At 37.6% G+C, this 27,471-nt stretch overlaps 1 protein-coding gene across 1 annotated transcript; it reads left to right on the top strand.

Moving 5' to 3' along the window:
- Nucleotides 1-27,249, top strand: cacng8b (calcium channel, voltage-dependent, gamma subunit 8b). Its single transcript, XM_081389655.1, has 6 exons — nt 1-106; nt 16,859-17,125; nt 17,339-17,563; nt 22,862-22,945; nt 23,663-23,803; nt 25,248-27,249. The coding sequence occupies exons 3-6, from the start codon at nt 17,341-17,343 to the stop codon at nt 26,075-26,077; spliced, it is 1,278 nt and encodes a 425-aa protein (XP_081245781.1). The 5' UTR covers nt 1-106; nt 16,859-17,125; nt 17,339-17,340; the 3' UTR covers nt 26,078-27,249.
- Nucleotides 27,250-27,471: the final 222 nt, after the last annotated feature.

The following is a 27,471-nucleotide window of genomic DNA, read 5'->3' as shown; positions in this document are numbered from 1 at the left end:
TGCTTGCTAACTCGTTTACAGTCCATTTCTCTTGATATGCAATTATCTGTCCTCGTCTTCCTCTTTGGGAGCGCGACGGTCTTCAAACCGGAGACAAACTAAACTGGTAAGCAATAATCTCCGATTTTCTGTAGTCTGCGTGTGTGCTCGTGATTTTTGGGGGCTGTTTGGATGTTTCCGTTTGCATGTGTGTGTCCATGTGGAATGTAAAGAGCGGTCAATCGATGCCAAAATGCAAGCTTGCAAAGCTCAGCTGTCGATTTTCTCAAAGCTTTTCGCCTGCGTTTGGTTGTATCTGCAAATGTGTGTTAAATCAAACCGAACGGGGAAAAATGTGATTAATGATGAAATCGTCTTCACAGTGGATCTGCAAGCGCATCCTCGCATTCATTATGCATGTGCAGCATAAACTCCTCTTATCTGGAGCTCGATGAAACAAGCACACTGATATCACTGATATACTTCTAGAACAAGTCTGTCGTGGCCCATTGGACACGTCCTGTCCTTTTAGCTTTTTGAAGCGAGAATGAAGGGCTTTTTATAGAGAAAGGCGTCCATTTTCGGTGTCGGGCTCCTCTAATGAATGCACTGCGGCTCGCATCAGCGCCCAGCCTCCCCCTGTCAACTCCCACACTTCACCCTGACCATTTATCTGATCTCACTGATCACGAGCTGGACCTTTTCACAGCCCTGCTCGTGCATGTTTGATCCATGCGTTTCAATCACATCATGTGACCTTAGGAACATGGCTTTTGCTGTCAAGAGGCCTCTATTTCAGCATCAGGCAATTTTCAAAGAAAAAAAGATGCACTGGTCACACTGCTAGATGATAGAGGCCTACATAAAGGCTTCTGGATGTTAAAATGCAGTAAAATCCTGTTAATTGGTTAAATGTAAGTTTTAAGTGGCCATTTTATACATAGGCTAATTCTACTGGCAAATGTTGCTAACCAAATTGAAGGAAAAATACATTTTTTAGTAAAGTTTCTTTTTTAGTTATCAGGTGATTTATGTTTAAATGTATTAGTTTATGTTTTACGGTTGTATTTGACAGTTTTCGTGAACTTCACTGTCCCTCTGTTACATTGCACTGTAAAAAGCAGCTATTAATAGCTGAAACAGGTCGGTGCATTAACATAAATTTATTATATGCACACATACAGTAGCAGAACTTCACTTAATTACAAAGTTTAAAGTATACTCTCACTAAAAATGCCATCCCATAACAGTGTCTGTGTATTTTTACAGCAACATTCTGGCAACTAGAGCTGCCTGTTTTTACTGTAAATGTTACTAAAAAGACTTACAGTGGATTCCTGTCAACTCTCACTATGAATGTGTGGCAATATTGCTTAATATCTGCACTTTGATTTCACCTGCCCAGTTTACAAGTAGTAATATGTCTCCCATTCAGTGTCATATTGTACGATACACTGTAATAAAATGAATGAATCAGATAAGAGTTAAAAATGGCAGTGTCTGGCTTTGGCACAGAAACCTTAATCATCATAGTTGTGTGCTCACAGGAAGCCTACGATGTTCCTCCACCGTTTTTTACGTGGCCTATGACCACACAGAAATGTTTTAATGAAAGAAAGCACCTGGTAAGGGCTCAGGTTGTATCGCTCTCCGTTGGAGGATTCTGTTTAAGCAGATTGCGTCTCCTGGGATCATAATTATGTAATACTCTGAAGAGTCCTGTGTCAGCATTGCTGTACCAACACCATTTTCCCACGATCTATACAGGAACTGAGAGCATTTCAGAATACAACAAAGGAAAAGAAACCCCAGCGGACGGCCTTTCTGCTATTTTTTAAAGAGCCGACCCCTGACTGAGATTATCTCCTTTATTCTCCGTATAATTTAAAGAAGTGAACTGTAAAACTAAGGAGTCCTGCAGCTGTAAATGACAGGTTTTATATTTGCAAGTGGAAGTCTCTGCATGGTTTTGAAACTGATAAATGGTGAAATATGATCGAGACATGGATTGTTTTAGCAATCGGCTTCTCTTTTCTATGCCGTCCCGTGAAGTGCACATTGTGTTAGTCGGACACTTTCCCAGGCACACTTGTTCTTTCCCACTAGACCAATACAGCTTTTAAAACAGCCATACTGCAGCAGAAAAACAAAGTGGAGTGAACTGACCCCTCATACCCTCGATCAATGCTGTCTATAGCAAAGCTATATCCTCGCAACAACACCGGCAAAAGAGTTTTTCTCACAAACTACATCAGTGATGAGGTTTACACTGTTAAAACAGATTTAGAAGTAAGCTGTTGTTCATATATTGACTGTTTATGGTCAGTGCAGTTAAGGTCCTGTTCATGGTTGTATTAGTGTGGCTTTTTAACAGACAGTGACATCAGATGAGTCAGGCAACATCTGTTTGCGGTGTGCTTACTTTTACCCTAGTGCAATGATGCAATAGTACTAATTTTAAACCATTTTTGGCAGAGATGACTGATGTCTTTTTCAAGCAGTTGATACCAATAGTGATATTTAATAAATGATGTTTCATTAAGAAAGTTCGGGAGGAACACGTTCAAATGATCTATCCAATCAACACGTCATTCCAATCAGCAATTAACACGTCTATCCAATCAGCATGAGAGGAGGCCAAATATACACAGTCCTCGACAGTTTTCAGCATCCCTCTTGGCTGGTTCCTACCACAGCCAGGAATACAGGGGGAGCACTCTGGATTCAGGCCAAAATACTGAGCTCAAAGCCCTGCTTTCGGACAGCACGCCAAAAACACATACTCTTTACTCGATCGGATTATTTGTAAGTGTGAATTCATGAAAGAAACATTTTTGAGAGTTCTTGAAGCATTTCAGATTTAAGAAATCTGCCATCAGCATGCAATCAACTGAATCTAGCAGAGCAAAATCATTGTCATGTGATCAAATAATATAATATAATTAATATTATATTCATATATATTAAATTGATCAAAAATGACAGTAAAGACATTCCAAAAAAAATAAGTCAAATAAATGAGAAATGTTTCTTGAGCAGCAAATCAGCATATTAGAATGATTTCTGAAGGATCATGTGACACTGAAGACTATAGTAATGATGCTGAAAATCCAGCTTTACGTTCACAGGAATAAATTACATTTAAAATATATTAATATAGAAAACAGTTGTTTAAAATTGTAATAATACTGTGCTTTTTATCAAATAAATGCAGACTTAATTTAAACGGGATATATATATAATCTCAGAATTGTCAGATTCTAATTTAGTGTGGAATCAAACTGAACAGACACACTCTCATTGCCACATACACACCCATTGAGGCTTTTGGATTGTCCTTAGAGCTGTGATAATTAACTCTCCCTTTCGTCGGTCCCAACTGGGACTGAAACTTTCATGGAATGAGAATCCTTAAATACCTTAAATACAGACGCGTCAGAGTGCAAGAGACTGTGATCATTTGTTTCCTTCATGCATAGTCATCAAACAGAACCTATAGCAAGCTGTAAGCAAGAGAAAATGATTCATTCAGTCGGTTCATACGTTCTTTGTCTGGATCTCAAAAGGAATTAAGAAACAAGGTAATGCCACTTGTTTAGAGACTGTTAATTGCTTGTGGGAGGAGATACGGACATCCAGGTTAAGCAAACTAAATGAAAAAAACTCCTTTCCTTCGAGCTTCCTTTACAGATACTGCCGCATAACTGGAACTTTATGATTGTTCATCGTTCATTGAGCAACTGCCCCCTGGCAAGTTTATCTGAAAAGAAATTTACTGAAATAAAAGAAGCACATATTTATTAATGTATTAGAAGGAATATACCTGAGCAGTACTGTACTGCCTGCTACTGTACAATTCAAACACCTACTGTATCAGATGCCCTTAAAATAATGTGAGTGCAGGGGAGATATATTCTATATGGTTAGGAATTAAAGCTAGATGTGCTTGGTTGTGTTGTCTGAATACGAGGAGATGTGAATTTAATTAATCAAACTGTTTAGTTTGGTTTTAAGTTCACTCATATTTAATAACAGCAACTTTTTTGTGAAATTCAGTTTTAGACACATGTAGTGATATTACATACAGTAAAAACCTCTAAGTGCCATATGAAATTTTCATCTAGAATGATCATTTTTATCAAGCTCATATATTTAAGTTCAGTAATTTCACTTAAATGGCAATTCATAGGTAATTTTCATTGCCATTTAAGTGAAATTACTGAACTTAAATATACGAGCTTGATAAAAATGATTCTAGAAGAAAATTTCAGATGGCACTTAGAGGCTTTTGCATCTGAACTCTTCATATACACTCAAATGTTTGGGTTTGGTAAGATTTTTTAATGTTTTTGAAAGAAGTTCTCACCAATGCTGCATTTATTTGATCAATATTACAGAAAAAATTTTTTTTAGCAATAGTTATTGCAATTTTCAATAATTGTTTTCTATTTTAGTACATTTTAAAATGTAATTTATTCCTGTGATGGCAAAGTTGAATTTTCAGCATCATTACTCCAGTTTTCTGTGTCACATGATCCTTCAGAAATCATTCTAAAATACTGATTTGCTGCTCAAGAAACGTTTTGTATTTATTTTTTTATTTTTTTATGTTGCTGCTTAATATTTTTGTGGAAACTATGATTCTTTTGATAAATAAAAAGTTCAAAAGAACAGCATATATTTGAAATCTTTTGTAGCAATCTTTTGAAACATTGAAAAGTGTTACCGTCACTTTTGATCAATTTTAATGCATCGTCGCAGAAGATTAATTGCTATGGCTCTAAACTTTTGAACAATAGTATATGTGGTCACATTTTGCTGGTTTGTGGAGCCAGTTTTGGAATAGTGTAGATGTATTTTTGAATGAATCTATTGGATCAACTGAATCATTTTTTCAAGTTTGATACTGTGATTAATTTAAATAACAGTAGATCAGTGCACGAATTGGCTGTTTACTGTTCTTGTGGGGCTTAAATGGATGTATTATTAAACTATAAGTGATCTTGTGCTTTGTGCTGTGTTCTGACTGTTGAATTTGAATTTTTAAGGTGACCTCTTCCTGAAAGCCTTACATGTCTATGGATATAGATATTATGCAAATTGCATGTGTATAAATATACTGCCTGCTGGCCCATCACGGCTCTTGTCTTTTCACAGAGTTACACATTCATAATATTGGTCATGTCAGCTCGAGCTTGGCTGGTAAGAGAAACAGGCGATCCATTAACTATCCATCACTATTGTGGCTCTTGAGCAAGCCACTTTAACTAAAGTTGCTTGGGGGAGACGATCTATTTAACAAAAACTATACTGTAAGTCACTTTGAATAAATGTGTCAGCTAAATAACTAATTAGTTAAAGATTTAGCAAAGAGTTTAGTCTTTGAGAGGAAACATGATCTGAAATTAACACCTCATTTCATGTCATGTCTGAATCTTTCAATGTCTTTATGTGTGCGTGCACAGTTCACGTGTGTGACATTCATTACATATGAATTATCAAAGACACAATGTGAGAGAAGCGCTGATGAATCACCAATGCCCAAGAGATAAAGTTGTAAGTTGTAAGTAAGGTTTATTGGCAAAATATTATTCAACCCCCCGAATAGAATCCCTCACAACAGCACAAATCTGCAAAACAGGTGTGGTCTTAATCAAGGGCTTCATTATTTGCACCAGGTTTGCTTGAGCTAGAACACATGAAATATCTGAACTGGCTAGGTTTGTTGAGTGTCACGTTTGGCTGCATGTTAGAAATATGGCTAAGTCAAAAGAATGGTCCTAAAAGTTAAGAGAAGATACCATCGCCCTTCACAAACAAAGAACGGGATACAAAATGAAGTTTTATGTTACAAAGTTCGGGAGGATCTTGTTCAGGTAATCAACCAATCAGCACAAGAGGAAGCCGGTATAAATATAGCCTTCCCTCACCTCTGTCCCATGACAGTTTCACAGCATCCCTCCACCACCCCATTACCTCACTCTTGGCTGGCTTTCTATCCCAGTCAAAAGGGGTGAGTACTCTGGGTTTGGGCCAAATTCCAAGCTGGGAGCCCTCCCCCCAGACAGCATGCCAAATATGCATAAATTACTATATCTGATTTCATGTACGTGTGAACTCGTGAAAAGATAGCGAAGGAACTAAATGTTCCTAGAGACACCGTTGGAAGCATAGTTCGCTGGCTCAAAGTTAAAGGAACAGTGGTTACACTACCTGGACGGGGCAGAAAAAGGAAGCTATCAACGGCTGCAACCAGATTTCTGAGAAGGCAGGGTCAGAAAAAACCTTGAGTGACTGCAAAAGCCTTTTGTGGCAACAGGCACTGAGGTTTCAGCTTGCCCAGTAAGGCGTGTACTAAACGCATACAGGAACTCAGAGACGTACACACCTACTGACCCAAAAATCATAGAAATAAGCCACAGAAGGTTTAGGATTCTGTTCTGAGGAGTGATGAAACAAAACTGGAACTGTTTGGTCCTATGGATCAGTGGTATGTCTGGAGGAAGAAGAATGAAGCATATGTTGAAAAGAACACTCAGTTAACATGAAAAGAACAACTACAGTTAAGCATGGTGGTGGCTCGGTGCTGCATGCTCTGGGGCTGCTTTGTATCCTCTGGCACTGGAAACCTGCAGCGTGTGGAAGGCAAGATGGATTCATTAAAGTATCAGGAAGTCCTAGGAGAAAACTTCATGCCATCAGTGATGAAACTGAAGCTTGGCTGTCATTTGGACCCTCCAACAGGGAAATTATCCCAAGCATACCTCAAATTCCACCAAGGCTTGGTTGCAGAAAAAGTCCTGGAAGATTCTACAATGGCCTTCACGGTCACCTGACTTGAACCTCATAGAAAATCTTTGGTGGGATTTGAAGAAGGTTGCAGCACGCAAACCCAAGAATATTACTGAACTGGAGGCCATAGCTTATGAGGAATAGGCTAAGATTCCTCAGAAACGCTGCCAGAAGCTGGTGTCTGGTTATACATCTCGTTTGCAGCAGGTCGTAACAGCAAAAGAGTGTTCTACTAAGAAGTAAAGATGCTTGACATGAAGGGGTTGAATAATTTTGAGACTGCAGAAGTCATTAAAAGTTGAATTTTCAGTTGAATTTGGGGGACCCAATTTGTTGGTTTAAGCTATTTTGTTGTTCATTGCAAACAGCTGAAAGTCTGTTAATTTTGCCAATAAACCTGATTTGCAATAGGGGTTATAATTCCAATTACCGATTAATGTAATAATTTTGATTTCAATTGCAGGTTAAAGGGTTAATTCACCCAAAAATGATTCTGCCATTATTTACTCACCCTCAAGTTGTTCCAAATCCTTAAGACTTTCTTTAATCTTAGAAATACAAATGGAAATCTTGTTGATGAAATCTGAGAGCTGTCTGTCCCTCCATTGACATCTACGCAACTACCACTTTGATGCTTCAAAGCGTTAATAAAGAGATCGTTAAACTAATACATATGAATCGGGTGCTTTATTCCATTTTCTGAAGAGACACGATCGCTTTATCATGATGAACAGACTTAATTTAGTCTTTTATTCACATATTAACATTGATCAGTGAACATAAACAGAAGCTCGGCCGAACTTGATTGACGCGTGAGAACAAACTCAAACGCAGAAGCTCAAACATGCTATGTAACACATGGTAATGAACCTCATTGGTTCTTGTGGAAGCTCAAACGTGCTGCGTAACACATGAGAATGAATCTCACTGGTTCTCACAGGTCAAGTGAACATGCTTGAGCTTCCGTTTATCATAACTGATGTGTGAGTTGATGAATGTTTATATGTGAATAAAAGCCTAAATTCAATCTGTTCATCATATAAATCGATCGTGTCTCTTTTAACTGACATCAGAGACGACTAGAGCTGGAAATGACCAATGAGCTGCTGATACGAGCATGCACAAAGTTGACGAAATGGGTCGAAATGAATGAGGTTTTATAGGTTTCTAATGGTTAATGTAAAAAGGTGAGTTGAGTAAGACTAGTTTATTTACTTTTTATGCTTTAGACATGTAAAATATCCATGTTGCACATAATTATTGGGTGCTTTAATGATAGAATTATGTATTTGTGACGTTATCGTGCGATTACATAAACAAACTAGTGCATTGGGTTTTTTGGAACAGGTTCATTGAAATGAACTGTCCGAAATAACCAGTTCAAGGAAAATAATCAAATTTCCCATTTCTCAGCCCCAGATGCTATTAAAACTTAAAATATATTCAAAGATTTAAGTCACTTAATGGCAAGATATCCACAAGCAAAACTTCAGATTTCGCTTTATTTTCTTAGTTATGTCTGTATTAATGTACTTTCTGCATTTGGAGGGACAAAATATATGATTGTGGAATCAGTCTACACATTTCCTGCTTTTTCCTCAGTGATTTCTGTTTGTTGAGACAGCCACATAATATTTTTGCTCCAGTGTGTTGTGGTGGTATATTCTATTTCATGTAAACATGCTCTTAAACAGCACTTAAAACAATGCAAACTGTGGTTGGTTACTCTACATGTCGACCAGACATGTAACAGGTCTGTTCCAGTCTAAAGCAGACTTTCCGCTATCCTCGAAATTTCCATACAATTGTTGCAGCTGCATTCGCTTGGAACTTGCACATTTTTTTAATGCTCTCTTTATCTATAAAAATAAATATACATACAAAACAAATGATTGGCAACACATCTGAAAGAAAAGCAAAGTAGGTAGGGCTGATCAATGCAAATAATTATGTAATAAATTATTATTTCAGACATAATTATTTATATCTACTAATACAGAAATAATGTTTAAAGCTAAGATTTTTGTAATTCTCATCTTGCGCTCTTAGTTTTGATTAGAATAGGCTTTACATCACATCTGGTCGAGTTTGCATAAGGTCTTACTGCAAAAGTTCCTGTAATATTGTCCACTGGAAATGACTGACTTCTGGTCTGTCGTTTGTCATAGATAGTTAAAAGGAGGCAGGCGGCAGTAGACAGGTCAGCCAGAATAAGCTGCAGTGGGAACTAGACCTAATGCTATTTAGTTAAGGGCATGCGAGACTAGCCTAAACTTAATTACCTTTACTAATGAAAAAATAAAATAGCTATATATCCATTCTTAAGTAAACACAATTAAAATGTCAGAATGCAGAATCAAATAATCTTTCACATTTGGCAGACACTTTTAATATCAGCGACATGCATTGCATTTAAGGTAAAATACTCAACTGTTCAAAAGTTTGTGGTAAGAAACAAAAGAAGATATTTTGAAGAATGTCGGTAACCAGACAGTTGATGGACCCCATTGACTTCCATAGTAGGAAAAAAATACCATGGAAGTCAAAGGGTGCCATCAACTGTCTGGTTACTGACATTCTTCAAAATATCTTCTATTGTGTTCAACAGAATAAAGAAACTCATACAGGTTTAAAACAACATGAGGGTGAATAAATGATGACAGAATTGTATTTTTTGGGTGAACTATCCCTTTAAATGTATCAATAGTGACAGTAAAAACATGTATAATGTTACAAAAGATTTCTATTTTAAATAAATGTTGTGCTTTTGAAGTTTTCCCCAAAAATATTAAGCAGTACAACTGTTTTCAACATTGATAATAGTAAAAAATGTTTATTGTGCAGCAAATCAGCATATTAGAATGATTTCTGAAGGATCATGTGTGAAGACTGGAGTAATGATGCTGAAAATTGCAGGAATAAATTACATTTTAAAATATATTTAAATAAACAACAGTTCTTTTAAAATGTACAGTTTTTACTGTATTTTTGGTCAAATAAAGTCAGCCTTGGTTAAAAAAAATATATATATTTTTTTTTACAAAACATTACAACTCTTACTGACGCCAAACTTTTGTACATTTGATCAGTTCATGCACTGAATCAAACTCATGAGTCATGACCTTGCTAGTGCTATTACGATGTTGCAAAATTCAATCGAAAGAGCGTGATAAGGCTACACACATCATTCATTTGCGTGGATAGCACTCAGAGTGTGAGTTGGACGTACACAATGGCCACAGTTTGAGCACAGTGGAGGGGAGGCTGGCAGAAAGAGAGTGTGTGTGGTATGACCACAGTCAAGAAGTGTAGTGTGAATGTGAGGGGTGTTATAAAGGGTGTGTGGAAATGAGAGGATCAGGTGTTATCATTAACGATGTCATCTCTCAGCTCAGTGCGGTCTCACGCCGTCAGCGTGACGATGATGCTGCAGTAGCGCTACATTCATCCAAACAGAAAGGTGAAGGTAGTGTTTCATTGCATTCATTTAATGTATAATGCTATTCACTTTTCAAAGTGAATCATTCAAGTGTTTCCTTGCACAAAGGTGTTTCAAACTTCAGTGCGCTTGCTTTTGTTTGATGTCATTCGCACTCTCCATGATTATATTGCTTCTGCTCTGTCCATTCTCTCTCTGTCTGCTTCTGTCTCACGCTCGCTCTCCCTCTCTTCCGAGCGACGCAAAAGAGGTCATAATTGACGCTCTTTGTCATGATTGCAGCAGGGACTTATGTGCTAATTATTTTGATTCACGAGTCATAATAATTGGACGCGTTTCCCATAATTACAGCTTCGCCTTTCACAGTCATGACATGATTTGTCTGAATGGTGTATTAATTGTCTGTAATTTTGATCGGTTACTTGACATACACATTGACATGTCGAATGTATGGTGAGGAAGTAATGATGGTGGAAATGAGTTATTTTGTGTCACTTCTTTTCCCCTCCCCCCAAGCCTTGCAAATCAAATCTCGCATGACTGCAATAACTGGGAAGTTATGAATGGAAGCACCGCTGATTATGTGACCGTCTCATGAGAACAGGATCTCTGCTATTTTTTTTCCTTGTCCTTGTGTGATTAAAAATAGATGTAAATCTTTTTTTGTGTGTGTGGTCTGCCAAGCCAAATGTTTGTATTTACTGCGATAGTAAGTGGCAGACTTTGGAAACACAGAGACAATCTGCTTCGTAAAGAGGTGTTGTGTGTGGTTCTCACTTTGATGCTCTTTTTTGCCTACTTCAGTTTAAACATAGCAGAGGCATCAGACTGAAACAGACACTGAAAGCTGCCGACTGTCTTCTGAGTGACTCTCAGGCTTATTACTTTGACACATATAAGAAGAAGAGTGTATTTCATACAGCCCCAGTTAATGTTTCTTGCAGAGGTGGAGTTAAACGCCTCAGGACATCGCACTGGCCTTTTGGGCCTTTTGTGAGCTACAAAAAAATGGTGGCCTAGGCCTATTATTAATCTGTAACACTTTTGGTGTTTTGGGCAGTGTTTTTGTGGGAGGAATATAAGTCTTCTTTTGAGGAAATAATTCTATTTTGTTATGCATCTATGACGTTGTGAATGCTATAATGCAGTGGTTCTCAGTTGATTTCGTTTTTTTCCGGACCCAGATTTATCCAAAATATCCTTAATGCGAAACTTTTTAATTATATTATGATGAACTGCATAGACTAGATTAGAATATGCAACATTATTGTTTATTTATTTGTTTTGTGTTGATATAGCTTGAAATTTGATGGTTTCATGCTATGCGCAGCCAATTATTCTTTGCATGAAACGCATTTTACCTTAGCATTGTATATGAAATCATGTAGAGAAGAGTTTGATTGAGTGCCTTATTTATTTAATTTTTGCTGCATTCTACACTGTTATTGTATAGGTGCATTCTATGTTTGTTTTTGTTTTTTTGCATTAGCATTGTTTTTCCCTGCCGTCTACAACGCAATGAGAACAGACCCCATTTTGGGGTTTTGATCCACCAGTTGAGAACTTCTGCTGTATTGTTCACTACTGTTCAAAAGTTTAGGGTCTGTACGATTTGTTTTTAAAGAAGAATTAATGATTGCATTAAGCAATGATGCATTAAATTGATCAAAATTGACAGTAAAGATATTTAAGTTTAAAGTTAAGTTATTTCACACAAAAAAGAAAATTCTGTCATGATTTACACATCCTCTTGTCGCTCCAAACCCATAATACTTTCACTCATCTTAGAAACACAAATGAATATATTTTACTGTCCCTCTTTTGACAGCAACACAACTACCAGTTTGACGCTTTAAAAAGTTTTACGAAGCGTCAAAGTGGTAGTTGCGTAGCTGTAAATAGAGGGACAGAAATCTCTCAGATTTCAATAAAAATATCTTCATTTGTGTTCCAAAAATGAACGAAAGTCTTACGAGTTTGGAACGACACGAGGGTGAGTAAATGATGTCAGTTCTTGCTTTTTTGGGCGAATTAACCCTTTAATGTTAGAAAATATTTATTTATGTTCCAAATAAATGGTGTTCTTTTGAACTTATTCATCAAAGAATAAATTCCACAAAATTATTATTAAGCAGCACAACTGTGGAAGGATCATGAGACACTGAAGACTGGAGTAATGATGCTAAAAATTCTATATTTTAATATAGAAAACAGTTCTTTTAAATTGTAGTAATGTTTCACAATAATACTATTTTTCACTGTATTTTGATCAAATGAATGCAGCCTAGATATTATTGTAATGCAAAAAGTGTTCCCAGAAGTCTCTTTTTTTTATGAAATTAACAAATATTAGTTATTAGTATTTAGCATTAGTATTTGTTGGTTTCTGTTTGTGATAATAAAAAAGTTGCCTCAATGCAGTTGGCTATTTTTGTTTATTAGTAGCTTGGCAACCTACATTTATGAAGTTTTAAAGCTTCTTCACCGCTGGCAATGTGATAATGCACCATTAATCAGTGATTAAACCGCTAGAAAAGAGGCGTTTGTGATTTGTGAATGTGACTTTGAGCTGTAGTGATGAAGACTTAGACCCAGTTTACACAGGTTAATGTCACATGATGGTTTATTCCCTGCTGAGACTCAACTGAGAGTGAGAAAACAGACTGTTCCTGTCTCCGTTATTCATAGCTTTATTACCAGATTCTTGTATTGATCAAAATAAACTGTATTCACAGTGTGAGAGGAGATTAGATTAGATATTTTAAGCTTCTCCGTCTGCTCTAGACATTTTTATTGGTATTTTTTGATTAATAACTTTACCCTTACCTGTGGCCATACTGTATAACAAAGTCAAAACAAAAAAGCCTTTCTAAGATATTAGACTAACATTTCCCTGTAGTGAAAAGAATTGTGCTTAACTGAATTAAATTAACAGTTGTAGTGTATTTTAAATCTTAAATGTATTTTTATTTTTTTTTAAACTGCACTTGAAGGTAATTGGCAGGTTTATGTTCAGTTTGTTTGTGTTTGAGGGTCCGTTTAAATGACACCATTTTCAACTAAAAACTTTTTATGCGTTTTGGCTGTTCATTTATACGACAATGGCGTTTTGGGGGCCTGAAACTTGAACTTTTGAAAATGAATGCAAGTGCAAGTTTTGGAAAACAATACTGTTATTGTCTCCGTGAAACTACAAAAAAGTGTGACGTCATGCGCATGTGTATTACGTGTTCAGTCACATCACCAACTACTGGCCTGGGAGCATATTACAGCATTTTTTTATTGATTTCGCAGATCCATGTGAACGGGGAATGTTGTCTTCTATATACAAAAATAAGTTTTTAGTACATTGTTGTCGTGTAAACGTATACCCTTAGTTTGGTTTGCCCTTTCTGCCTGTATGTATTCACTAGTTAGTTTCCTTGGTTACTGATTGTTACGCACCTGTTTCAGTTTCTGTTGATTAGCCTCCCTTGAGTATTTAAGCCTTCAGTTCTCTTAGGCACCGTTTACACGTACATGGTTATTTTGAAAAACGGAGACATTTCCCTTCGTTTGTGCTCTTCGTTTACACGCAAACGGAGAATTCGCCTCTGAAAACGATTCTTTCTAAAAACTCCAGAGTGGAGATTTTGGAAAACTTCGTTTGCACGTTGTTTGCATGTAAACTGAGAAAAACTGAGTTTTAGGCAGCCGACGTCACAGTATGCGACAGAACTTGCACCTGCGTCAAAAGTGCGACCTTGTTCAAAAGAGAAAGAGGAAGTGTTTCGTTGCTGTTGTTGCTATTTTCGGGATTCTGATTGGCTAACGTGGGCTTGAGCTTCTCGTTACACTGCCACCTACAGGTTTGGCATACTCTTGACAGCATATATACACAGGTTTGTGTAAACGAACACTTTTCTGAAAACTGACAGGTGTGCACAATGTTATTTTTGAAAACGGAGAGGGTGAAATGTCCGTTTATGAAAATAGCCGGCCATGTGTAAACGTAGCCTTAGTTTTTTGTTTGGTGTGAGACGTCAATGTTTTACCTGGTTGTTTTTCTATGATTATTATTCCTGCGTGTTCCAGATTGGTCATCATGTCATGAAAATGTACTCCAATTACAAGTACACTTTGTGATAAAGTCAATTATTTTTTTTTACTTTATAGTACATTTTAAATCATTATGGTGTAATGCTTGTTTGTCGTGTTTTAAAGCAGTACGTTATTTTGATGTGTTGACTAACATACTAAAAGCACGTAAAGTACTCGATTGTCATTTTCAGTCATTCAATATTATATTTAAAGTTAATATATTTTAAATGTACCAAATTGCAAATTCTTAATTACAAATATGTAATTACAAAATATCAATTCTAATATATTATATATAAAAGATATATAGAATAAACAGAAAACATACAAGTTTCAATACAAATTACATTAAAGTATACATTAGTTTAGCAAAAATGCTTGTCAGTACATTCTGCACACTTAAACCATATTTCAAAGACAATAAGAGTAATTATGAAATGACATATAAAGATGAACTTACGTCCTACTTAAAATGGGTCAAAAAAGCTCTCTAAAGTTCAGCTAATTTTATTTAATATAAATTTAAACTATTTTATACATTTTCATTATTTGCAATTACATGCAATTAAGTGTCCAAAAACATTACATTTAGTTTACACTTAAGTATCCTCCTGAGACCCTGTGTCCTCATATGAGGACATTACATTTTTGCCTCTTGACACAATGATAGTCAAATTTGTAAATCTTAGACATGTTGGCCACATTTAGGGACACTGCCCACACCATCTTGTGGTGATATAACAACATTACACCAATGTCAGTGAGAAGAAAATGGCTGGAAAATCAGCAAAATATCAGCAAAACACTTCCCGAAAGAAAAATGACCCAGGTAAAAAATCTATTCAAATTATATGAATGAAACAAATGTATTTATGTACAATACTGTCTCCATCATCATATGGGGATTAAAATTTGACATATTTTAGTAATAGTAGCACTCCAGGACATCAGTAAATGTGAAGTACTCGTTTGAGGACATTGGGACTATATTACGTTATTTATTCTACCATGTGGTTAGCTAAACTTGGGAATTTTTAGACGGATCGCAACAGCATTGAAAAAACAACATTTGTCTGTGTGTGTATGTGTGTGTGTGTGTGTGTGTGTGTGTGTGTGTGTGTGTGTAAGCATGAATTATTGAGTTAACATGGAAAAACTGGTTTGCTTTAGTGCAGAAAACTGGTAAAAATCAAGAATTTCAAAATGAAAGTGAGCCAATAAGTGGCCTTCTACTGCTCCCTGCTGGCCTTTACCAGTACTATTATAAAAATCAGATTTTGTCAAGTGTTTATCACTTCATTTGTACTGACACTTCACATAATTGCTAGTAAAATGGTAAATTATTGACCCACTGTCCTCGCATGAGGACATCATATGGTAAAACATAGACCCACTGTCCTCGCATGAGGACATCATTTTCTGCAAAAACTACTTCCAGTACAAAAACAAATTTTAGTTATTATACTTATTAGGTCCAACTTATGCCAAATAGCAGGAACAATTATAAAATGCACACCAGGCAAGCTCTCGGGTCTCAGGAGGGTATATTATTTTAAACTATATTATTTCCATTATAAGTACTCTATTTAATAGTATGCTAAAGTGTACTTTTTTCCACGAGGACTATTATGCTAATAATTCTCTTTAACAGCATCTTGAATATCAGTATACTGTATGTGTCATATAATGGTTTGCATTGTGTATTTGTACAGATTTTTGTGCTATTTTATTACAGCCTCTGACATCTTATCTAACAGAGTACACTTGATAAACGTCTCTAGCTAGAATAGTTTGGGCTACAACATACAAAACCGCATCTTTATGTTAATTTTGTTTTATGTGCCACTGACACATTAGAAATCGGCTCAGATTGTCCATCCATGTTTGACTCGGAAGGGATTTTTCTATGAGCGCTACAAATCTGTACTGCAGAGGCTCACCATGTGAACAGGATTTAACCCATTTTGATGGCTGTGCCATATTGCATTATAAATTATTAACAGCCAAGGCAGCCCTGCATTATGTCTGCTAAATTATGTTTGCTAAATTATGCGTACTGCACGATTGTCCTGTGGTTTTATAGGTTTTCAGTGTGTGCGTGTGTGTGTGTGTGTGTGTGTGCGAGTGTGTGTGTGCGTGCGTGCGTGTGCGTGTGTGTTTGTGTGTGTGTGCGTATTCGCATGCGTTTGTGTCTCAAATAGGTGTGGTTAACATAAAGCATCCAGCACTGTGAGGTAATGCTTCTCCCTCTTGCTTGGTCAGGGAGTCTCTACAGATTCATTGCAATGATCCAATTCATGTAATGTTGCTGAATTGCATGTTTGTCAGTTATTCCCTTATCTCGTCCCAAGGGATGAAAGCACTGCCCCCCTCCCATCTCTCCATGCTCAAGCTTTTGCAATTCAGCGTTACTATGGTAACAGTGTAGACCTGCCTTTGCTCCTTTCTCCGCAAGTTCTTTAGAATCATTCCTTGCCAAAGTTCCACCAAACAGTTTCTTCTTTTTTTTGCGGCAAAGAAATTGCGGCAGAATCCAATCTCTCTCCTTTCTTCCTTTTGTATCTCTAGGTTTTGTTTTATATATCAGCAATGACCAGAACTGACGCAAAGTAAGACTGCATACATACGAAGGGATCACAGAGACCAACACAAGCTTCTCCATTGTGGTCGACCTGTCAGAAGAGAAGCGGGGGAGTAAACGAGTGCAGGAAGAACAAAAGGAGTGTGCGAGGACAGTCGATGGATGCTGCCCGGATTGAGGGGACAGCACATTCTCATCTGACGAGGAAAAGAAAGATTTCAAAATTGAGTCGAAGGACAGAAACTCGCCATCAGGTAAGCTATTTCGACCAATCAGGTTGAAGCATTGAATGGCCTTGAGGCTGAGGTTGCATGATTCGAATCAAGTCTAAAAAGAGAAGGAGGTCAGTCATTTCTCATCTCTTTATATCTATACTATAAAAGAAAACAAATTGAAGGAGAGATAGATGGGCAATCAGTGATGTTTCCGTCTCTCTCTCTCTTTGCATCTCTTCCTCTCTCCTGTAGGCATGGTGTGTGAGAAGGGCATTCAGATCCTTCTCACCATCGTGGGTGCTTTCGCATCCTTTGGCCTGATGACGGTGGCTATCGGCACAGATTATTGGCTGTACTCGCGGGCGCTCATCTGCAACAGCACCGCCAACAACTCACAAGATGATCCCCATAATAAAGACAAGAAGGACCCCGGGGCCTTGACGCACTCTGGCCTGTGGAGGATCTGTTGTCTGGAGGGTCAGCCACTATCTTGGCTCTTGGTTACATTGTAGGGGTGGCATCTGTGTTTCTGTGCACTTATTTGGAGAATAGGAGGGTTATGATTTATTAATATTTGCCTCCACTAGGGTAGTCCTATGATGATACAGTGTTTATACTAAAAAAAATACTAGGCCACAGTTTGATAAACAAACAAAAGTACATCTGATGGGAAATGAAAAATATATATGTAACCTACATTAAAAAATATGCGACTTATATCAGTGGTTTTCAAACTGGTATCCATGGGGAAAATGAATATTTTCTGTCATAGTTAGTGTTAACTTAATATAGCGATTAAATATTAATTATTAAATATCATATTTTAATGATATATGCTTTTTTAAAACGTATGCAGAATTTGATATTTCAAATTGTGCCTATATTTTGTGTCTATATAAAAAACTCGTATGTATACACAATTGTTTAAAAGTTTGTGATCTGTAAGATTTGTGAAATAGTTTTTGAAAATAGTCTCACCAAGTTGCTATTATTTGATCAAAAATACAGTAAAAACAGTAATATTTGAAATATTGTAATTTAAAATAGCCTTTTTCTATTTGAAAAGATTTTAAAACGTAATCTATTCCTGTGATGCAAATCTGAATTTTCAGCATCATTCCTCCAGTCTTCAGTGTCACATGATCCTTCTAATCATTCTAATATGCTGATTTGCTGCATTTCTTCTTATCATTTATGTTGAAATCAGTTGTGCTGCTTACTATTTTTTGTGGAAACTGATACATTCAGGATTATTAGATGACAAGAAAGTTCAAAAGAACAGCATTAATTTGTAATAGAAATCTTTTGTTACATTATAAATGTATTTACTGTCAATTTTGATCAGTTTATGCCCAGTTTCACAAACAAGGCTTAAGATAGTCCCAGATTAAAATGCATGTTTGAGCTGTTTTAACTGAAAGCAACTTGCCACTTCCATAGTTTTGTCTCAAGATAATCCAGTAATGTTTTTTTTTTCTAAGGCATGTTTAAAAAAGCTACTTAAATGTCCTAATTTAACTAAGGCCTAATCCTGGCTTGATCTACGTAAGCCACATCTGTGAAACCAGGCCTTAGTGTCTTTGCTGAATAAAAGCATTAATTGAACAAAAAATTCATACCCCAAACTTTTGAACGGTAGTGTATACGTATCTATAATAATTGCGGTGACAATATAAAATGTTATCTTTATAATATCACACTATTTTCAATATTTATATTTTAGGAAGAGGGTCCCTCGCAAGAGGATAGTCATTTCCCCTGTCTTGGAACATTTTACAGGCATGGCAATGTTTTTAATTCCAAAAATATACTAAACATAAGATTTTTATTATTTACTTTAGTTATTCATCAAATTAATAGGATCTCACAATGCATATAATTAATCTATTTTTACAATCACAAGTGCCTTCAAATTGTTCTGAAAATAGCTAACAGGCCTGTATAAACGATGAAAACATTTCAAAAGTAGTTCAGTTCTTCATTTAAATGGCATTTAAGGATACCCAGACAGCAACATAGTGTCGTCCCAGATCCGGCCCACATCTGGTATGCGTGGAATCCACATGTACCAGGTGTGACACTATGTTGCTGTCTGGGTAATTAAAACACATAAAACCTACACACATCCAGCTGTTTGCTGCTGAAGAGTTTTGAATTTAGGAGCGCAGCCCAAAAAGGCCTGTAAAGGCCTAATTAAAAGGCCGAGCAGATTGCATTGGGAGGTCAACACAGAGGGACAGCAGTCGTAGTCTTAGGGGTCGTTCTAGCACCTCATGTTCTCACTCATCCCCGTGTAATACGCTCTCCGCTCCGCCTGCAGCCAGCCATTGTGCTCTTCTAATTTAGCCTTATGGCTAAGCTCTCTGATAACAAAGCATTCAATTAAAGATAAGCCTGGATTCCCAATCATCATAGCGACGCGGCCTGCTTTTTTCGGCCGTCTCTCTTTGTTTCTCTCTCTATCTCATTAAAGCCTCGCTTTCCCTTCTTTCTTTGCCCCTTTGGTCACTGCAGTATTACAGCACTCTTGGCATAGTTTAGAGGTCAAGACATCCTTGCTTTCCCGAGGGATTAGAGCCAAGATAGATGCTCAGTAGAAACACAATTTAGAGCAGGTCAAGTGGAAAGCGGATTTTTTTGGATCTGCATAATAAATGTTGCAGCTAAATCAGTCCAAACAGCAATTACTACTGGCTTCGTGATGATAGGTGCGCTGATTGTCACATCACCCCGACTCAATTCTAGACATGCACACACATGCTGGGCCTCGTCCTGCCCTTCATCTAGGCTCCCCTACTGCTGTAGCAGTCGATATAGGAGAGGCCAATGCTACTCTCAAAGCTAATGAGTTGCTTTCATGTGCTTAGATACATAGCTTAGATCGCTGGCTCTACAAGAGAGACAGCAAGGTCATGGTAAGCAGGTGAACTACCTATTGGACCAATATGGACTAGCTTGAACCTCCATACTGGCTTGGTGCTAGTCTTAAAGGGATACTTTCCCAAAAATTCTCTCATCATTTACTCACCCTCACGCCATCCTAGATATATATATATGGCTTTCTTTCTTCAGAAAAACACAAACAAACATTAAAATAATAATAATAATGATAATATCTGTGAGTCCATATAATGCAAGTGGATGGAACCCTCAAAGTTGACACTTCACGAAAAAAAATCCATATGTTTCTGAGGCGTAAACGATAGGTGCATGTGTGAGAAAATTTGAATATTTACAATGTTTACACTACAAACCATTGCTTCTGTCTGCCTGTCAAACACAGGTTCATGCTTGACATGAATGTTCTGAAGCTCAAGCACAGAGGACCTTCACTTCTCACACAGGTCTCACAACATGCTGATGTTTTTGTCAACTCACGAACACATTTGACAGCTGGCTGAAAGTCATACTTTATGGTGTAAAAGGTGTAAAATATTAGTGTTTTCCTTACACACACCTATCGTTTTGCTTCAGCCGACATTGATTCATCAACTGGGGTTGTATGGATTGCAGTTTTTCATTTTTTTTTTTTTTTTTTAGTAAATTTTAGAGGTCCCGTACATGTACACTTGCATTATTGGACTCACAGAGATTATTTTTTTCAAAAAATATTAATTTGTGTTCATCTGAAGAAAGTATACTTCTGGAACAGCATGAGGAGAGAATTTTCATTTTTGGTGGAGTATGCCTTTAACACCCTAGTTGGCCTTTAGGCCATGTGTCCAACAAAGCATTTTTAGCCAGCTGAGCAAACAAAATATTTCTTATTATATTTCTCATTATTTTTCATATTAGTACTATGGTAGTTCGGGGATGCCATCTACAGACACGAATAACAGAGACAAGCAATAATAACTTGTCCATTCTTGTTCAGTCATAGTACAAGTAGGTGTGGTATTTTCACCACTCCTCCCCCACTGCGATTGGACGGCTGTGTAAAAAGGGACACTGATGAGCTCTGCGTTTTATTCAAAGTTGACCATTTCTCAACTCTCAGCGACCATAAAAAAAGCCAATAAAGCAGTCAGCGTGGAAAAGTCGCTCAGTGGCTCGTCACACTGCTGTCTTTTTTAAATATGTGGCTCTTCCATTGTGGGTGATGCAGACCTGCCAACCTGTATGCCTTTTGCGTTAGCAGATACACATTTTGACCTCAAAGTACACTGGTGTGATTTGTAACGACTACACAAAAAACTAGTAATGCCTTTCAATTGTGCATGTGCAGTTCCCAAGTCAAGCAAGAAGCAGCAGCTTAAAGAATTAGTTGGAAAGAAAGGAAACTAAGAGAGCCATAAAAAATTGTATCGTAATTTTACCGTTGTTCTGTAATGTTTCTCTTTTATTATTTTACAGTACAATAATATTATTTCTACAGTAGCCTATTAGTTTAATTAAAAAAAAAAAATTATAATAATTAATATTGTATAGTCACATTGATTGACAACAGTTAGAATCGCAGTGATTTTTTTTAACTTTAAAAATATGTGCCTGTATTTATACAGACAAGGCTAGTCTAAGTAGACTTAAGCCTAGTAGACTAAAATGCATATTTGAGCTGTTTTAACTGAAAGCAACTTGCACTGACATATCTTATAATATGTCAGTGCCATTGTTTTGTCTCAAGATGTACATCAGTAATGTTTTTTTTTTTCTAAGACTCATTTATAAAAGCTACTTAAATGTCTTAATTGAACTAAGGCTTAATCCTGGCTTAATCTAAGCCTTGTCTGTGAAACCGGGCCATAGGGTTTACCCTCATGACATAATTGTTGTGTTTAAAAAAAAATAAAAATTAGAATTTATATTATGAATAAATTAATAATATGGTGGTGAGTGGGGAAATAACCTTGTGCAAAGCGAACTGAGGTTTACACTATCGTGGTACTCAAATAATTTCCCCAAGCTTGGCAGGTCTGGTGACGTGCACTTGATGGCAGAAACAAAGGCCATTACTGAAAGCTGCAGTATCTTTAACAAAGAAACAAAATGGTGATGCCAGATTCTCCTACGCTGACACCTTTCCCTTTTGTGCCCTCGTCTCTTTTCTACAGATTAATGTCCATAAGAGGAGGAATATAAAAAGACAAAAACAGCTGTGAAAAGAATCCCCCATACACCTGTCCACCTGTTTCTCCCTTCGTGTCTCATCAATCCATCACATTCCCACTCCATCAATCAACACCAGTCACGACGTCCTCATAGTGCGTCAGTCTGTCTGTCTGCCGTAGGCCCCCAGCACTGGAGCGGGTAGCTATTCACTCCCCGATTGACTCCAGGGCTAGATTTCTAGGGTGCATGTGTGTGTGTGTGTGTGTGTGTTCCTCTGTTCCCCTTCTTAACAAATGAACATAATGAATTAAGAGAATTAGATCTGTATCAGCAGCTACAATGCAAAAATTAGTTCCTTATCTAATTTAAAGAGATTGGATTGCGAATTAGACCATTAAAAGGTATTCTGTCTTTCTTTCTTTCTATCTATCTACAATATCTATCTGTCCGTCTGTCTGAGCTCACATCAATGCCTGTTTTATTATGAAAGAATAATAGAAAATTGACATTCCTGCATTTGACCATGATCACACTTGATATTCCATGAGACGCTTCTTGTGTTAAATACACACCACTGTTCAAAAGTTTGTGGTCAGTAAGATGTTTGTGTGTGAGGGGTTTTTACGGAGGTATGTGATGTGGTTCTTTCTCAGTTCAGGATTAACATATGCTCAGGGTTGTTGTCAGGATGTCTTACCTCTGACGTTCCCGTGTTTTTGCTTGTAGGGGTGAAGCGTGGCGTGTGCTCCCAGATCAACCACTTCCCAGAGGATGCTGACTTTGATCATGATGGAGCAGAATACGTCCTGCGTAAGAGGCTGCCCTTTATTACAACAACAGAGTTTATCATGACAAAGCAGTTCTGCAGCATGAATGGAATGCAGCAACAGCAGTGTTAAGGGAACAGTTCACCCCAAAATAAAAAAAATGGTCATTATTTACCCCCCTTCCCCCTTTGTATTGTAACAAATGATTATGATTTTACATATGGTAAAGAAAATGATGGCGCACCTATGCTTCTTTGATACTGTAAGAAGAGCTTTTTCAAAGTGACATATTGCAGATTCACAATAATTCTGCAGATTCAATCCTATGCTTCATATCCCCTGAAATGCTCCAAGACATTTCTGTGCTACAGCTCCCCGTGTGCACGTGTGCATGTCACGCGCATAAATGCACGCACATATATACACACACACACACAGGTTGGCATTTTGGTTGGTATTTAGATGGCATTTCCTTGCTCTGTCCCAGCTTAACTGGTCCCAGATGGGATGCCCAACTGCCAGGGGAACATTTTTTCCTCTGGGGCTTTTTCACAGAGAGCACAACGGCATCATTTAATTAACCAGGTGCCTCATTTTAGCTTTATTTCTATCTACAAATGTGTGGAAATACAAACACACAGGGCTAAAGACCTGAACAGAACCGACTGGCCTGCACTCATCACGTCTCACGCTTATGATGCTCTCCGTCTCTCACCCTCCCATCTGTCTCTCTCCTCTGCTATTCTCTCCTTCCCTGCAGGAGTGGTCCGGGCCTCCAACATCTTTCCCATTCTTAGTGCCATCCTGCTGCTAATGGGAGGGGTCTGTATCGCAGCCAGTCGCTTCTACAAGAGCAAAAGGAATATCGTGCTGGGGGCTGGCATTCTGTTTGTAGCAGCAGGTAAAGTGTGTGCAGTGTGTGTGTGTGTGTGTGTGTGTGTACATGTATTGGTGCTGGAGTAAATGTCAGATTACACCTAATTGTAAGCTAGACATTATATTCAATTATATATTACATTTATATAATACATAATTTAATATAATGTCTATCTCATAATGCTTTAAAGAGTATATATATCATTTAATATAATAAAATGTTTAGCTTACATTGCATTCAAGATGCACATATAATTATAAGATACATATATTACAACAGACACTTTCATCCAAACAGACTTAAATTGCTCTTAAAGGAGAACTCCGGTCAATTTTAACATTGAGCTCATTTTTTTGTACATTTGGAGTGCTGTCAATACAGAGAACAACAACAAAAATCGGTGTTGCCTACACCGAGTTATTCTATTTTTAAAATTTGCACCCTGTTGACTTCAATGGGGCAAGTACTAAACCTGCTTTTAGCCTCTTAACATCCTTGATGTGTCATTACAAGTGCACAGAAAATGTGAGTGATTCCTTCAGAGTGAACACGAGTGAATCTGACTGCAGTATATGTGAAAGATATGTATAAAAATGATGTTATTTAAGCCAGCGCTCATACCTGTATTTACATCCTGTTTTTCGGTTGAAGTCCAAAGTAGTCGATTGCCGAGTTCACTCGCGTGATCATAGGTAACTTAAGTAGGTAAACCTATGCGTGTGAACTCGGCAATCGACTACTTTGGACTTCAACCGAAAAACAGGATGTAAACAGGTATTTGCGCTGGCTTAAATAACATCATTTTTATACATATCTTTCACATATACTGCAGTCAGATTCACTCGTGTTCACTCAGAAGGAATCACTCACATTTTCTGTGCACTTGTAATGACACATCAAGGATGTTAAGAGGCTAAAAGCAGGTTTAGTACTTGCCCCATTGAAGTCAACAGGGTGCAAATTTTAAAAATAGAATAACTCGGCGTAGGCAACACCGATTTTTGTCGTTGTTCTTTGTTCTGACAGCACTCCAAACGTACAAAAAAATGAGCTCAGTGTTAAAATTGACCGGAGTTCTCCTTTAAGTCTATGTCATGCATAAATAAAAATGGTTCAAATTATAATATAGTATAATACATGTTAATTGTCTAGTAAACTTTTCAGTAAAAATCTGTTTACTGATAATATATTTTTATTGTCCAAAAAATTGACATTATGACATTTGGACCCCAATGTGTATCCAGTTTATACTGACAATAGGAAACAACACGGAATTCATTATAAAATGTGTTTAATTGCTTGTGCCTGTACAGAATTATCCACAATATTACTGTAAAATGTATCTGATGAAATCTATTAGACTGCAAATGCTTCTGAATCGTTGTTATTCTGCAAACAAAAGCTGCTAATCACCTGAAGCAACAACACATTTTGATCAGTTGGCATGTTTCTGACCCTTGATCTTTAGGCCTGAGTAACATCATCGGTGTGATAGTGTACATTTCTGCCGCTCTGGGTGACATTTCCCCAAAGAAGGACGAGGATAAGAAATGGCAGTACTCCTACGGCTGGTCCTTCTACTTTGGTGGGCTGTCCTTCATCCTGGCTGAGATGGTGGGTGTGTTGGCGGTAAACATCTACATCGAGAAGAACAAGGAGCTCCGCTGTCGCTCTCGCACCGATATCTTTAAGAGCACCACTCACGCCATGCTACGACTCCCGAGCTACCGCTTCCGCCGCAGATCGCGTTCCAGCTCTCGGTCCACCGACCCTTCGCGCTCTCGAGACCCGTCCCCCGTGGGTGGTCCTCCGGGGGGTAAGAACTTCGGAATGGCCCCGTCAGCTTTACTCTCCCAGGGGCCCATCTCGGTGTCCACTCTACCCAACCCCCACTCCCGCTCCGCTCTGCCAGGGGGCGATATTTCCCTTTACACCCTCTCCCGAGACCCCAAACTGGGTGGTTTAGGAGGGCTGGGCGCCCCTCCGATGTACGGCACGGTGGACCGCGCCACACTATACCAGCTGCACAACTGCTTCCCTAAAGAGAGCGGAGGGGGCGGAGGAGGCATGATGATGAGTGGGACGCTGCCCTCGCTCAAATCCCACAATCCGTCATCGGTCCAGAATTCTTCCAACTCCAATGCTCCGCTCGGCAACTCCGTCCCGTCCTCCCAGCCTCCACCTTTCTCCTCCTCTACGGTAGAGAGGGAACGAGGGATGGGGACGCTGGATAGGCTAGGGAAAGGTGACAGAGAGAGTAACTCCAACACGCTTAATAGGAAAACTACACCAGTCTAGACAGATCGAGGGTTGGAGTAGTTGATAATGTGCAAAAGCGAGAGATAACGTAGATGGAAAGACTGGGAAAACAACTAAAAAAAAAAAGAGGATAACTCTCTCGGTATTGAAAAATGTTTCACTTTATGAAAAAATAAAGAGTAAAAGAATGACAAACATCTCATAATAACAACAACATTCATGTTTTTGTTTTTCAGTACTGTTTTATAACATGTTGTTTATTCTTAATGAAACTATAATCATGGGATACTGTGATGTTTATTATTTTGCTTGGTTTTAAAGACGTAGAATTTCCAAGACGATGAAGTGTTGTTGTTATTATGAGTCCGTTTGAACTGCTAGCTCTTAACATTGATAAATGATTCTAGTTTTTAAACTAGAAAGACGAGATTTTGACTGTGATTCAAAAACGTGATACTGAGCACTGCAGAAACATGAGTGTATTGTGAGAATGAGATTATTATTATTACAACTAACTTTGTGAGAAGCATTTTATTTATTTTAATGAAAGTTTTATTTTCTACCCTTTGATAACATGCAATTTAGTGTGTAATATCTGTATATCTGTCTTCCAGCTCAGTAAACAGATCAGCACCATAATTGATGGACTGAAGAGTTCAAATGAAAACGATTTTTATATAAACCTACCATCATATTATTTTTGTTAAAATCACTGTTAGCAGTAGAAGTAGCACTTGTTGAATTGAAAATCTTTGTTTTGGGGCATTAAAACATTCCCTCACTTAGTCGAAGAGGGACAGATGATATATTTGTATAGAGAAAATGGTGATGACATTCAGAAAATGACTTCTATCCAAAACTGTGCTTTTCAAATGGGCGGGGACAATAAAGGACCATTTGAATTGTAAATCGACAGGTCTGCAGTTGGAGGGAGGCTGAAAAAACTACATTTTGAAATGCAAATGTATATTACACATTTGAAGAAAAAAAAAAAAAAAAAAAAAAAAAGACTTTAAAATCCAGAGTACAGATATGTATCGGAGAGGGCAGAATGGGTGGGCGGGGCTTTTTTGAATATGTACGAGGACACTTGTCTTCCTTGAGCTCTGATTGGGCTACACTCTATGTTGGGGCATGCCCTGTGTCATTTGTGTTTTCCCTCCATTGTGTCATGTGATCATGACAATATCCCAAAGGCAAAGCTCCTCTCCAAAAAAAAAAAAAAAAAAAAAAAAAAAAAAACCCTAACAAAAAACAAAAACAAACGTTCACTGTGCTGCACCTGACTCCCTTTGACCCGTCTGCTTCTCTAAATGAGAGATTATATATGTGGACATTCTGCTAACCTTTAACCTTTATCCATGATCCCAGCCAACAAGAGGTCAACACAGGACATTACATAATTGAGTGCAAATGGGCGTCAAATCACAATC

This window comes from Scardinius erythrophthalmus (genome assembly GCF_964197995.2).
Source record: "Scardinius erythrophthalmus genome assembly, chromosome: 16".
NCBI classification, from domain to species: domain Eukaryota; kingdom Metazoa; phylum Chordata; class Actinopteri; order Cypriniformes; family Leuciscidae; genus Scardinius; species Scardinius erythrophthalmus.
Note: the sequence above shows the minus strand (reverse complement) of the source record. Positions and strands in the feature narration are given on the sequence as shown.

What these genes read in the sequence shown, in the direction of transcription:
- cacng8b (XM_081389655.1), top strand. Translation starts at nt 17,341, where the DNA reads ATGGTGTGTGAGAAGGGCATTCAGATCCTTCTCACCATCGTGGGTGCT. An exon ending in GAGGATCTGTTGTCTGGAGG is followed by an intron (nt 17,564 to 22,861) that starts GTCAGCCACTAT and finishes TTTTGCTTGTAG; the next exon opens with GGGTGAAGCGTGGCGTGTGC. An exon ending in TGGAGCAGAATACGTCCTGC is followed by an intron (nt 22,946 to 23,662) that starts GTAAGAGGCTGC and finishes CCTTCCCTGCAG; the next exon opens with GAGTGGTCCGGGCCTCCAAC.